A 14,261-nucleotide genomic window follows, 5' to 3' on the forward strand; every position below is an offset into this window, starting at 1 on the left:
AGAACTTATCTCAAAAGGTCGTTGGTAAGATAAGAACATTTCACAAGTAACCAAATGCCTATCAGAGTACCTGATACATCCTAAGCATTAAAAAATGATAGCTATTTTATCACTTACAGGAAAAAAAGGTCCTTGTCCTTAATTTGCTTACAGTTTTAACAGACAGATAAGATATGCATCATGAATGTGTCATTAATGAAACCTAAGAACATATGATAATGTATAAACTATGGGTGGAGTCAAGCAGTTCCTCTCATAGGGATCGGATTTGGCAAATCCTCATGGAGGAGGTGGACCTTAAGACAGACCTTAAAGTAGGTAGGGAATAAACGGGTGCAGGGTACTTCACAAAAGAATTTACTTCATTCCATCTATTTAACAACCCCATGAGATAGAAAGTGATTCTATTTCCATTTTTCATATGTATAAAAAGGGGCTAAGAAAAATACACAGTGGAGCTGGCAACTCATTGCCAGAATCTGAGTTCTAGATCTCGTGGTGGGCAGACTCTGAGATGGGACCCACGATCCCTACTTCTTGGTGGGACACCCTTGTGTGCTTCCCTCCCCTTGAGCATGAGCAGGACCTGGGACTCCCTTCTAACAAGTAGAATATACAGCAAAAGTGACAGGATGTACATGAGATTGTAATTTTTATCTTGCTAGAAGACTCTTCCTTGCGGATTTTGATGCAATAAGACACCCTGTTGTGAACTCTACTATGGAAAGGGCCACCTAGCAAGGAACTGAAGATGGCCTCTGATGACATCCTAAAGACCTCGGTCCAGCAGCACACGAGCATCTGCACGCTACCACAAAGCACATTAGCTTGGAAGTGGATTCACCCAATTCAAGTCTCAGATAAGACCAAACATGAGGGAAATGAGGCACATAGCAGGTAACTGTCCAGGTCGCACAACTAGAACCAGGGTGTCAAGCTAGATAGGTTTACCTCCAAAGTTAGTGCCCTTAACCACTGACCATAGAATGTATCCAACACACTCTGGTCCTCTCTATAACATGCCTCACTGAGAAGAAGTGAGCTATGGAAAGAGGAGTTTGGCCTACAGCACAGTCTCATCTATGCAACCTACCACTTCTTTTTTGTGTGTGTCATTTTAGGGCCTCACCTGTGGCATATGTAAGTTCCCAGGCTAGGGGTCGAATCGGAGCTGTAGCTGCTGGCCTACACCACAGCCACAGCCACAGCCACATGGGATCCGAGCCGCGTCTGCGACCTACACCACAGGTCACGGCAACACCGGATCCTTAACCCACTGAGCGAGGCCAGGGGTCCAACCTGCAACCTCATGGTTCCTAGTGGGATTTGTTAACTCCCTACTTCTTAATCCCTACCCTTCTTCATCTAATCCAGGATGATTTACTGTCCAGCAAAATTTCTAGTAAAACTTTGATCCCAAATTAAGGGAATTCTTTCTTCTTTCTTTTCTTTTTTTTTTTTTTCTTTTTTTGTCTTCTTAAGGCCAAATGTGCAGCATATGGAAGTTCCCAGGCCAGGGGTTGATTAGGAGCTACAGTTGCCGACCTACACCACAGCCACAGCAACATGAGATCCAAGCCACATCTGTGACCTACACCACAGCTCATGCCAACACCAGATTCTTAACCCACTGAGCAAGGCCAGGGATCGAACCCACATCCTCATGAATACTAGCTGGGTTCGTTACTGCTGAGCCACACTGAGAACTCCCAAGGGAACTCTTCTTTTCAATATAGTTTCGAAGCAACTCATAATCCCCAAAAAGCTGAGTCTTAATACATTTTTTTATTACCCTGCATGTGGGAACTTTAAAGATATCTATTTTCTTTTATTTATCACTACCATACTACAAGTATTTTACTTGATATCACCAAAAAATTACTTTATGTTGCATTGAATTCGGGCCCCTAAGGACCTACTGTTCCAACTCAAACTATTCTTTTGAACAGTATTTACAATTTATCCCATAGCCATACCATAATGCTCCCAAGCCCAAATAAAACCGACAGCTTAGCAGTTATACAAAGAGTCAAAGTCAGTTCATACATACCAACCTAGTAGCTTGGTGCTTGATAGCTACCTGTAATTTTTGGAATTGAATGATGAATATATGGGAGAATATCCAGTTATTTACATAACTGTAGGATTCAAAAAGGAACCATTACAGATCAAATAAGCCACATCCTATACTGCCTCTGTGCAAAGGCAGGAGAGCAGCAGCCAACAGAGCAAAAGTGTCAACAGCCACTGTTGGGGGCTTGGGGCCAAGATCACATTACTCAGTACAACCCCACAAAATCAAAACCCTCTCTGAACCACTACATATAACTATAGTGGATACCAGATTCTCATCTTAAGAGAGATCCTTTGTAATTTCGAGGACTGAAAATGTAAAATCCTAAATTATATTTTAAAATCTTCCAGGAGTTCCCGTCATGGCTCAGTGGTTAGCGAATCCGACTAGGAACCATGAGGTTGCGGGTCCGATCTCTGGCCTCGCTCAATTGATTAAGGATCCGGCATTGCCGTGAGCTGTGGTGTAGGTTGCAGATGCTGCTCGGATCCCGACTTGCTGTGGTTCTGGCGTAGACCAGCGGCTACAGCTCTGATTAGACCCCTAGCCTGGGAACCTCCATATGCTGCAGGAGCAGCCCTAGAAATGGCAAAAAAAAAAAGACAAAAAATTAAAAAAAAATTTTTACATAAAATAAAATCTTCCAAAAGATATCCTGCTCTTTGGGGCCCTGATTATATGCAAGTTAAATATAATGACTTCATGATGCTTTTAAATGTTTCCATATGAGCTTCGTCTTAAGCCATAGGTATGAGGTCTCTACCCAAATTATGCCAGTTTCATTTAAACAATTAAAATGCTCTGGTGATAAGTTGTTTGAGATTTAAAAATTAACATCTCATTTTCTCTTGTTCTATGGCTCACTGCAACCTCCAGGCTCTCCTTTCAGCAACCTCTGAAGCACTTCTTCCCCTGTAGGTATAAGAGTCCCCTAAAAACAGAAGACGAAAAACTGAATGGAGCCTTAGCATCCAAGCAGTGACCAACAAGCTCCCAGGGAGCCCTCCACCCTCAGGTCCCTTATACTGGCCCAGTTTCCAGATACAGGCCTCAAAACCATCTCAGATTCAAATATGAAAACTGCCTTGAAATCAACTATAATTTAAAAAAATTTTTTTTAATAAAACTGCCTTGGTTACTTTTCAAGTACGCCCAGATACTTGTATATTTTTAAAACACTTACTCTAGTCAGCAAAGTAGGTAATCTAAATTAGAAGAATATGAATTCTATTGCTTTGCCTTGAGAATCAAAAATTTGTATTTTCAGAGTTCCTGTTGTGGCTTAGCAGGTTAAGAACCCGACCAGTGTCGGTGAGGACGTGGGTTCGATCCCTGGCCTCGCTCAGTAGGTTAAGGATCTGGCCTTGCCACAAGCTGCAGCATAGGTTGCAGATGTGGCTCAGATCTGGTGTTGCTGTGGCTGTGGCGTAGGCTGGCAGCTGCAGCTCCAATTCGACCCCTCGACTGGGAACCTCCATATGCCGCAGGTGCGGCCCTAAAAAGAAAAAAATATGGAGTTCCTGTCGTGGTGCAGTGGTTAACGAATCCGACTAGGAACCATGAGGTTGCGGGTTGGGTCCCTGGCCTTGCTCAGTGGGTTAACGATCCGGCGTTGCCGTGAGCTGTGGTGTAGGTTGCAGACGCGGCTCGGATCCCTCGTTGCTGTGGCTCTGGCGTAGGCCGGTGGCTGCAGCTCCGATTCGACCCCTAGCCTGGGAACCTCCAAATGCCGCGGGAATGGCCCAAAGAAATAGCAAAAAGACAAAAAAAAAAAATGAAAATGAAAAAGAAAAAATATATTTTTTCTTTTCTCAGATGGGAGGAAGGGGTATGGCTTTCAAACGTTTCCATTTTTCGGAGTTCCCGTCGTGGTGCAGTGGTTGGCGAATCCAACTAGGAACCATGACGTTGAGGGTTCGATCCCTGGCCTTGCTCAGTGGGTTAAGGATCCGGCGTCGCCATGAGCTGTGGTGTAGGTTGCAGATGTGGCTTGGATCTGGCGTTGCTGTGGCTGTGGCATAGGCCGGTGGCTACAGATCCCATTAGACCCCTAGCCTGGGACCCTCCATATGCTGTGGGTGCAGCCCGAGAAATGACAAAACAAAACAAAAACAAACAAACAAAAAAACATTTCCACTTTTCTTAATTTTATCTCATAGGGAAGGAAAACACTCACTCCTGAAATTGGATCCCACGAGATATATATTTGCAATACTTTATAATAAAAAATAATAGTATAGGATAAGTAACACAGCAAATACCATGAAAACTTCTACTCGGATTTTTTTTTCATGTTGATATTTTGCAATAGTTAGTTGCTTCAGACATTTTAAGATAGTGGCTATGGTCATTCATACCTTATTATATACCCAAAAGTTGCTAAGACAATAGATCGTAAATATTCTTACCACACACAAAAGAAATGCTAATTATGTGGCGTAATGCAGGTGTTAGCTAAGGCTACTGCCACCAGGGTACCATGGCGATCATTTTGCAGTATGTGTGCATCAGATCAACACTTTGCACACTTCAAATTTACACTATGTTATATGTCAATTATATTTCAACGAAGTTGGAAAAAGGAAAACCCTTTTGCTTTTCTTCACTCAACATTATTTTTTTTCCAGTTTTTCAAGTATATATAATTTATTCATTTTAACTGCTCTGTAACATTTAAATACATAACCAAGTCCAAGTTTATCTAATAATTTCTCCTCTGTGGATGTTTATTGTGTTTCCTGTTTTTAAGTATTACATTTTTTTTTTACCATATACATCCTCATTTTAGGGTAAATCATATGAAATTGCCAACATTCTATTTTAACCTGCCATATGGAAATTCCATAAGATGCAAGAACCAAGTCAAAGTTTCTTATGCATACAGGGAAGCTCTCCAGGTGGAATTCTTAGAGGTGCAATGGAGGGGTTAAAGCAATTTTCAACTTTAATAGATACTGCCAAATTATGGTAAATCTGATTTTATGTCAACTCAGCATTTCATTGTTAATATAATGTTATCCACTTGATTATTAATGAGGTTAAACATATATATTATATATACACAGATATACATGGTATGTAAGCACATATATTCAAATTTCCTCCTCTATGAATTTGCTTTTCATATCTTCATTTTTCCAGGGGATTTTTGTCTTATCACTTAGTAGAATTCCTTTATATATTCAGGCTGTTAATCTTTTGTTAATTATCTGTATCATAAATGTTTTCTCAAGGTCTGCTTCTTGTCTTGTGTGTGTAGGGGTGTGTGTGTGTTTATGATGTCTTTTAATGAACGGAAGTTTGTTTTTAATCCTAATGCAACTGATTTGCTCAGTCTTTTCCTTTATAGATTGATCCTTTTGTCTCTTATTTAATAAACTATTCCCAACCAAAAGTCATTTAATAAGCCAATCCTAACCAAGAGTCATCTCTATTTTCCTATAACAGTTTAAGTGTTGTTTTTTCTATTTGATTTTTAGTCTATCTTAAATTTATTTGTCTACTGCATAAGGTAGGAACACCTTGAGCTTTGGTTATAAAAGGGTCCCTACAGACTTTTTAATTTGCTTCTTTACCCAGAGCTCCAGGAACTAATTTTTTGTTAATTTCTTAACTCAATACTCCTGCACAGTGCTCCTAGTGTCAATTAAATTTCCACCTATTAAAAAAACTCACAAGTGAAACCTGATTTTGATCAAGTCTCTAGATCAGGACTCTGCCCACCATCTGTTTCTGTAAAGAAAGTTTTACTGGAACATATTCACACCCATTTATGGACTGTCTATGGATGCTTTTGTGCTACAATGGTGGAGATGAATAGAGGTTGTAGGCCTCACAAAGCCTGAAAAAATGCCTATCTTGCTTTTTACAGAAAAAGTGTGCTGGAGTTCCTGTCATGGTGCAGCAGAAACGAATCTGACTAGGAACCATGAGGTGGCAGGTTCCATTCCTGGCCTCGCTCAGTGGGTTAAGGATCTGGCATTGCCGTGAGCTGTGGTGTAGGTTGCAGACGTGACTCAGATCCCACGTTGCTGTGGCTGTGGTATAGGCTGGCAGGTGTAGCTCCGATTCGACCCCCTAGCCTGGGAACCTTCATATGCTGTGGGTGCGGCTCTAAACAGCAAAAAAAAAAAAAGAAAAAGTATGCTGACCTCTGCCCTGGATCTATACCTTTACAGAAAATACAGGGGACAAAAGAGTATGTTAGGCAACATTATGGGGGCACCACCAGCCAATCCAGAAAGTGAGAGTTTATATAGGATCAACAATTCAATTCTTCTACAAATAAAAAGCAAAAAAAAAAAAAAAATGAGGGAGGGACTCTATTGATTAAAAGAGACAAAGTACATCTGTCAAAATGATCAGGAGAGAACCTTGTTAGATCCTGATTCAAACAAACAGGTTGCAAAAATTTTTAATAATACATTAGGATGCACCTGAATATTGACTAGATATTTGATGATATTGAGGAATTATTAAGTTTTCAGCATGGTACTGTTATTATTGTTAAAATTCTTACTTTGAGAGCTACAACTTGAAATATTTACACATAACATATAATTATATGGTGTTGGGGGTTTCCCACAAAATAATCCAATAAAGGTGGAGTTGGGACGAAAATCAAATCAAATTGGCCAAAGTATTGATAATTGCTGGGTGATGGATAAAAGGATTTTCAACATACTAGTCTTTCTTCTTTTCTATGTGTTTGAAAAATTTTACAATAAAAAGTAAAGAAAAATCCATATAATGGAACACTATTTGGCAATAATATGGAACGAAATAGTGATATGCTGCAACCTGCAAAGTGAAAGAAGCCAGTCACCAAAGATCACCTAGTGTATGAGTCCATTTATAGGAAATTTGCAGAACAGGCAAATTTATAGAGACAGAAGGTAGGTAAGTGGTCGCTTAGAGCTAGGGGTTGGGGGAGGGAAGGGTGAGTGCTACTGGGTATGTAGTTTCTTTTGGGGATGATAAAAATGTTCTAAAATGAGGAGTTCCCGTCATGGCTCAGCAGTTAATGAATCTGATTAGCATCCATGAGGATGCAGGTTTGATCCCTGGACTTGCTCAGTGGGTTAAGGATCTGGTGTTGCCATGAGCTGTGGTGTAGGTTGCAGATGCAGCTCGGATCCCAAGTGGCTGTGGCTGTGGCTGTGGCTGTGGCGTAGGCCGGCAGCTGCAGCTCCGATTCAACCCCTAGCCTGGGAACCTCCATATGCAGCAGGTGCGGCCCTAAAAAAATAAATAAATAAATAAGCCAAAAAAAATGTTCTAAAATTAGATGGTGATGATGGTTGCACAATTCTGTAAGTATACTAGAAAGCATTGAAGTGTATCCTTTGATGAATTTTGTGGTGCATAATCGTATCTCAATAAAGCTGTTGTTAAAAGTCCTCAATAGTAAAATCAAAGAAAAATATCACCATATTCCCTAGGTCCTATAACTAGATCTAAAAACCCTATGGAATCGCTCCAAACCAAAGGATTTAGCCAAAATAAAATGAATTCTCTTTTGCCCAGTTAACTGCCACACTAAGAAACAGTGGTAGTTTCTGACCACCAGGCTGCCCACCCTGGGTGTAGCTGGTGGCCACTGGTGTCCTGTCAAGGGTGCTCAGATCATTGAGTAATTGTGTCAAATTTGGATGTAAGAAAACATGTCATTTTGAGTTGCTCAAGTTCACTTTCACCAAATTACATCACTAAACTGGGACAGTATCAAGGTTTCACGACAAAGAAATGCTAGTAAGCACAAGGCCTCCCATGCACTTGACGTGTCTTAATCCTCCACCTGTGGAACTTAGCCATTCACCGTGATCATCCACGGAAAACTCAGGGCTGGGCCTGTCTGCCCTCTTACGTTTCAAGAGACCAAAAATAAGTGACTTGTCCAAGTTACCACAGCCAGCTGGGGCAAGACAAGGCAGCGTCGGATACCCCGAATGTCCCTGCATTTGCACCACACTGACCTTCATCCCTGGACCTGTGTGCAGGTACTTGCATGTGTTGGAGAGTGTGGCCCAGACCCCTCAGAGACAGGGATGAGGTCTACACCCCTCCTTGGGGTACAGAATAGCACGGTTTTTTGTTTTGTTTTGTTATTGCTTTTTAGGGCTGCACTTGCGGCATATGGAGGTTCCCAGGCTAGGGGCTGAATCGGACCTACAGCTGCCGGCCTACACCAGAGCCACAGCAACACAGGATCCGAGCCTCGTCTGTGAGCTACACCACAGCTCACGGCAATGCCAGATCCTTAACCCACTGAGTCAAGGCCAGGAATCGAACCCGCAACCTCATGGTTCCTAGTTGGATTTCGTTCCACTGTGCCACCATGGGAACTCCCAGAATAGCAGTTTAAAATGACCCTGCAGAGGTCCCGTCGGGGTGCAGCAGAATCGAATCCGACTAGTTTCCATGAGGATGCCGATTTGACCCATGGCCTTGCTCAGTGGGTTAAGGATCCGGTGTTGCTGAGAGCTGTGGCATAGGTCGCAGTCTCGGCTCGGATCCTGAGTTGCTGTGGCTGTGACGTAGGCTGGCAGCTGCAGCTCCAATTGGACCCCTAGCCTGGGAGTCTCCATATGCTACGGGTGTGGCCCTAAAAAGCAACAAAACAAAACAAAAATGTTGCTCTGCATTCACTGTGCCCCCAGCCCTCAAGACAAGTCAGGGAAGCAGGTTGCCCAAGGACTCTAGGGGCCCCAACCACCCAAAGGGCAAGTATGGGCCTCCTGCTCTCCAATCACAGCTTCTGCTAACTCACCAAGAACTTTTTTTTTTTTTTTTTGCCAGCAAGCAAAGTCTTTATTATAGGAAAGCAAACATCTCCCAGGACAGCTGCGAGGGGGAAGAAGAGTTCTCCTCTCTATTGTCCTGTAGGGGTTTTTATTCCTTAAAGTCCGGGGTGGGTACCAACGTGGGGTCCAGAAAGATGCGGTCTTCTCCCATTGGCCTTGCCCAGTTACCGTAATCAGTCCTTGTCTGATGGGGTGGAAATGTCCCCTAAGTCTCATGGTTTCTTTGCCCTTTTCGTCCCGTAGACTGAGTCACAGGGGGCTGGGGATTACTGTCCATCTGCTTGTAGGCACACTCCCTGGAGTAGACAAGGCCTGTGGGGATGTGACTCCCCGGAGCCCTTCAGCCACACATGTTAATCAAAGGCCATATCGAAGACTGCATCAAGCCCATGCTCCTACACCGACCCCTGCGTTATTATTCTGCCCCAACCCCCCACCTCTAGAGTTGGAGACTTGAACTGCGGGGGGGGGGGGGGGGGGCAACGACCCCTCTGACTGCTTCCTGCTGAAAAGGGCGTCATTAGGGGAAAGCAGTTAGGTCTCCACTCATGGGACCGGCGAGGGGGCTTCGAAGCATGACACTGGGCACCCCTCCCATCACCATCTGAAGGTCCATCGCGTCGGATCGGCATGTAATGAAGCGAGACGTACAATTAATTACACAGGGTCCGAATAAAAGGCTCAAGAGCACAATGATGGCTATGGTGAGGAGATGTTTCCACCAGGAGGTCACCAAGGACTATTGATGAAGTGTTCCCGGAGACCCCCCAGGCCTCCAGCAGGATAGTCTTCAACACCCCTTCAGCTGCGTGCACTGGGGTGTGGGGCAGCTGCAACAGTGAGCGCCCAATCCGGGAACAGTGAACCAGGATGCCCCTGCCAGCGGCGGGAACCTCCGCTGCAGCTGCAGCAACACAGATCCTTTAACCCTGCACTGGTTGGGGATCAAACCTGCATCTCCGCAGCGACCTGAGTTGCTGCAGTTGGATTCTTAACCCACCGCGCCGCAGCAGATACTCCCGCATCTCTCGTTCTTTGGCTGGCTAACCCAGGCATGTTCTCATGCAAAGGCAAAGGTGCAAAGGACAAGCCCCGTTATTCGGGTCCATTCCAAGCCCCCACTTGCATCATATCTCCTAACACCCCGCTGGCCAAAGTAAGTCCCACAGCAAAGGACACAGTCACATCACCTTCAGTGGGCTGGCACTACATAGTGACACAACCTTGGGCATGGATAGAGGGACGGGCAAAGAACTGGGTCCACAAACGCACTGCACCATCCTTCCTGACCCACAGCAGATCCACTATCCTTACATTTGCTAAAATACTTCAGAAACCCAGTGATAGTTTTCAATGCCTCACTTTTTTAAAACTTTTATTATTATTATTATTCTTGCTCTTTACGGCAGCACCCGCAGCACATGGAGGGTCCCAGGCTAGAGGTCTAATCGGAGCTACAGCTGCCAGCCTACACCACAGCCAGAGCAACACCAGATCCGAGCCGAGACTGCGACCCACACCACAGCTCACGGCAACGCCGGATCCTTAACTCACTGAGCAAGGTCAGGGATCGAACCTGAAACCTCATAGTTCCTAGTCGGATTCATTAGTGCCTCACTTTTTTAGGTTAAAAAAAAAAAAAAAGGCCAATTTTACAAGGCTTACCAGTTTCACCACCTATAACGTAAATTGCACCTCCTCCTATTTACTGTAAATTCATCTCTTTTGAGCTTTGAAAGGCATCACCTTTCTAGTACGAAGAGTTGGCCAATACAACCGTGAACACTCTATCCTTGCTCGTTCCATCTCAGACTCATTTTTGTTTTTCGTTTTGAGTCAGTTTTTTCCTAGCTAATTCTGCTTTCCCTCCCTACTGTCTCTGATTACCTTAGATCATTCTTTTTTTTCTTTCTTGGGGAAATCCTCCATTCCTCGAATTCCTTCTTGAGCCTTGGCTACCAGCAACGGAGCTTATCTCAGCTTCCTGCATCCTGGTACCTCTTGTAGCACCAGCTGCAGTGCCCATTACATCAGGGGTCTCCATACATGTGATAAGAGACTAGAAGAGCTATTTCCCTCCCTGGGCACTGCCCCCCTCCGCAGGTAAACTCACACAGGCACTGATGCACCCTTCGCCACTGCTGGAGGAAGGAGATACTGGGCCCCTTGCTTGCTTCCCGCATTCAGATATTTTCACTTTCCTCCAAAGGGCCCACACTTTGTGTACTTTGACCACACTTCGTGGATTTATGCCCTTTCATTTCTGGCCTTTCCTCTAATCCACCAGTGTAATTTAGAAGCGATAGCACTTAATGATCCAGAGACGATTTCAACAAACATCACCTCATCTCACTCTGTAACTTGCCTTCTCAGCATCTGGGCCCTCATCAGAACTCTTACATGTCCTTTCAGCGATTTTAACTCCCTCTCACACTCACAGCCATGAGACCTTACTGCTCTCCCATGCTTATAAGCATTGAGCGCTATTCTGGTGGCTCTCTGTATTAATAGTCATCACAGCCACTCTGAGAGGCAAATATGAGGGTCACATTATAGTTGAGAGGGAAAAAAAAAAAAAAAACCCTAAGGTGCAGAGGGGTTCATTAACTAGCTCAAGGGGACCCAGGTAGAAAGTAGTGGAGCCAGGATTTGGCCCTCAGCAGTTTGGCTCCAGAGCTCTTAGGCATGATGCTGGTAAGCCTTCACCACCACCTACAGGACCATTTGGCTGAGAATGAAAACAAACATACAATGCACTGCATGCACCTAGAGCAGCGATGAAATCAAAAGTGAGGAAAAAAAGCAACAGTGGAGAGACAAGAGCTAAGACCAAAACATGAGCAAAGAAAAAAAAGAAAAAGCTTTCCTATGACAACAGTGGGCTGTCAAAATCTCCTGGATTTCTTTGAGGTTTAGAAAAAAGAGTTCCTGTCATGGCGCAGCAGAAATGAAATCCGACTAGGAACCATGAGGTTTCAGGTTTGATCCCTGGCCTCGCTCAGTGGGTTAAGGATCCGGCATTGCCATGAGCTGTGGTGTAGGTCGCAGACGCAGCTCGGATGTGGCAGTGGCTGTGGCTGTGGTGTAGGTTGGCAGCTGTAGCTCCGATTAGACCTCTACCCTGGGAACGTCCATATGCCGCAGGTGCGGCCCTAAAAAGAAAAAAAAAAATCTCCTAATTCTGCTCAAATGAGGCAGCAGCTCTCAAATTTGATCTGTCCAGTGAATAACAATAATTTACTTTAAACATGCAACCTCCTATTTGAAAAAATAAGCTTCTGAACTACATTTTTTGAAGGAATGCATTGCTGGAACAAATGCCAAAAAACTTTGCTTAAATAATGCTGCTTCGTTTCCAGCACTGCTTTGGGATCTGTGAGGGAAGAAATCTCCTGAAACCTTGCACTTGTCAAACAAAATATCTTGCTTTCCCAGAGCACTCTGAGATTTGTCAGCACTGGTTTAATTCCGGTTTTCCTTGGAGGGCTCTGTGGACTCCGTACCCCCTGGAAGTCCCTCAGAGCTCCATGACGATGAAGTTCCATGACAATGAATTTCCCAGGGCCAACCTCACCCGACCCATGCGATCTTAATTACTAGCTAGCTCTTTCGCTAAAGCTCCAGTTGCATTTTTCAGTTAATATATCATTTGTAGAGAGTCTTTAGACATTCCTGTTGACATTGTGGGCTTGGGGAAATTATTAACACAATAACTTATGGCATTTCCATGAAATGCTTTGAAAGCCTGACTATGATGAGAATTATGGTGGCAACTTTCTAAAGCCTGTTCACTGGTTTCCAAGAATCTGGACTGAGACCAGCGAATTATTTTGTAACAATTTCCCAAATGAACCCAAAGGTCAATTGTTTAGTCATCTGGGACTCAGAATCAGAAATAGGGAGGCAGACATCCAATCTCACTGCTCAGAGCATTTCTTTGATTTCCCTTTTCATTTTCTGGGCAATAACCTGATTTTTAAGAAGCAACAAATACCCCTGTGTCGCCATGAGAACTCACCATCTTTTGGATATTCTCATCGGTAATATTGGTGTTATAGTTCCAAGAAGCAAGTGAACTTTGATAAGACAGGTCTTCGGCTTCAAGGTTAAACTTCTCCAAAAATGTCTTGGCCAGTTCCTCAGTGGTGGACTGAGCAGCAGTTACAGGAATGAGGCTGAGAAGGAGCCAGAAAGAGCCTGACATCTTTCTCTGTGCGCCAAGATCCCATCCACTGAACAACTTCCCTAGAGTAAAACCTCCTCATGAGTTTTCCTCTCTCATCAGCCTTTGAACTTGGGTTGGGCACTGAGCAGGGAAGACGGAAAAAAAAAAAAAAAAAAAGGAAGAAGAAGATAAAACAGTAAACAATCTGCTGAACCAACATAAAATTCGTCCCGGAGAGGACAGATATGTAAACAGATTTTAGAATGATTTCTTAAAGTAAATCAAATAAACAAATGTTATTCATTAATCCTAGAGAACCATAGCTTTCCTCGAACTTTATGGCCAAATCAAAACTTGTACATTTGGTTAATATGTTCCTTAAAATCTGTTAAAGATACACTGAAGGTGTCGCGATTTTCCAGTGAGCAACGAACTCTAGAATTAGGGATCATGGGGGTATTTTCCAGTGAGCAACGAACTCTAGAATTAGGGATCATGGGGGTAAGGTTGAGACTTATACATTTCACAGACAGTTCGGTTAATAGTTAGCCCTCTTTCCTTTTTATTTCAAACTCATATTCAAAGGAACTCTCTACTTGGGTAATCTTTTCCCTTCCTGAATAAACAACTTTGCCCTCATCCTTATGGAGATCATTTTTTGATGAATTTTAATTGCCACGGCCATTTTTTTTTTTTAATTATAAGACTACCTTCCACTGCAAAAGTTAACTCTCCTGACTTAACCTGGAAAAACGTAAAAAGGTTCATTTTCCATTTCTCAGATGCCCGTGTTAAACCCTGGCTCTGTGGCTGATTTCACTGTGTGCGTCTATCCCTTGCACTTACCTGCTCAGAACTCAGCCAAGGTCACAAGGAACTCAGAATGCCTCCCCATGGCCTGAAATTCAGAGTGTGCCCTTGTCCGGTTCTGGTCATCCAGAGCCATGGATCATGGCGTAGAATTCAAAGAGACGTCAGTGGTTTGACTCACGGGAGTCGGACCAGTGTCCTCATTCCCAGGGTGTAGACAGGAATGTCATCGATAAAGAGTGGAGCCGCTTTAAACTGTAGGGCTCATGGGACGGCTAGACTGTGATTATGAAACTTTCACACAGCGGAAACATTTCTTCACCCAGAAAAAACACGTCTTCCAGGTCCAGGTGAAATGGCAGTAGGCGAGCGTCTAAAAAAGTCTTTCCACTACTTCCCTTTACTCCAA

General features: G+C 43.7%; 1 protein-coding gene across 1 annotated transcript in view; it reads right to left on the reverse strand.

Moving 5' to 3' along the window:
- Positions 1-13,259, reverse strand: part of ACE2 (angiotensin converting enzyme 2) — a 51,757-nt gene extending 38,498 nt beyond the window's left edge. Inside the window, exon 1 of the mRNA XM_047765825.1 lies at positions 12,896-13,259. Coding sequence (XP_047621781.1) covers positions 12,896-13,081 — 186 coding nt within the window. The 5' untranslated portion in view covers positions 13,082-13,259. The remainder of the gene's footprint in view (positions 1-12,895) is intronic.
- Between the last annotated feature and the right edge of the window lie 1,002 nt (positions 13,260-14,261).

The sequence above is a fragment of the Phacochoerus africanus genome, chromosome X (genome assembly GCF_016906955.1).
Source record: "Phacochoerus africanus isolate WHEZ1 chromosome X, ROS_Pafr_v1, whole genome shotgun sequence".
Classification (NCBI taxonomy): Eukaryota; Metazoa; Chordata; class Mammalia; order Artiodactyla; family Suidae; genus Phacochoerus; species Phacochoerus africanus.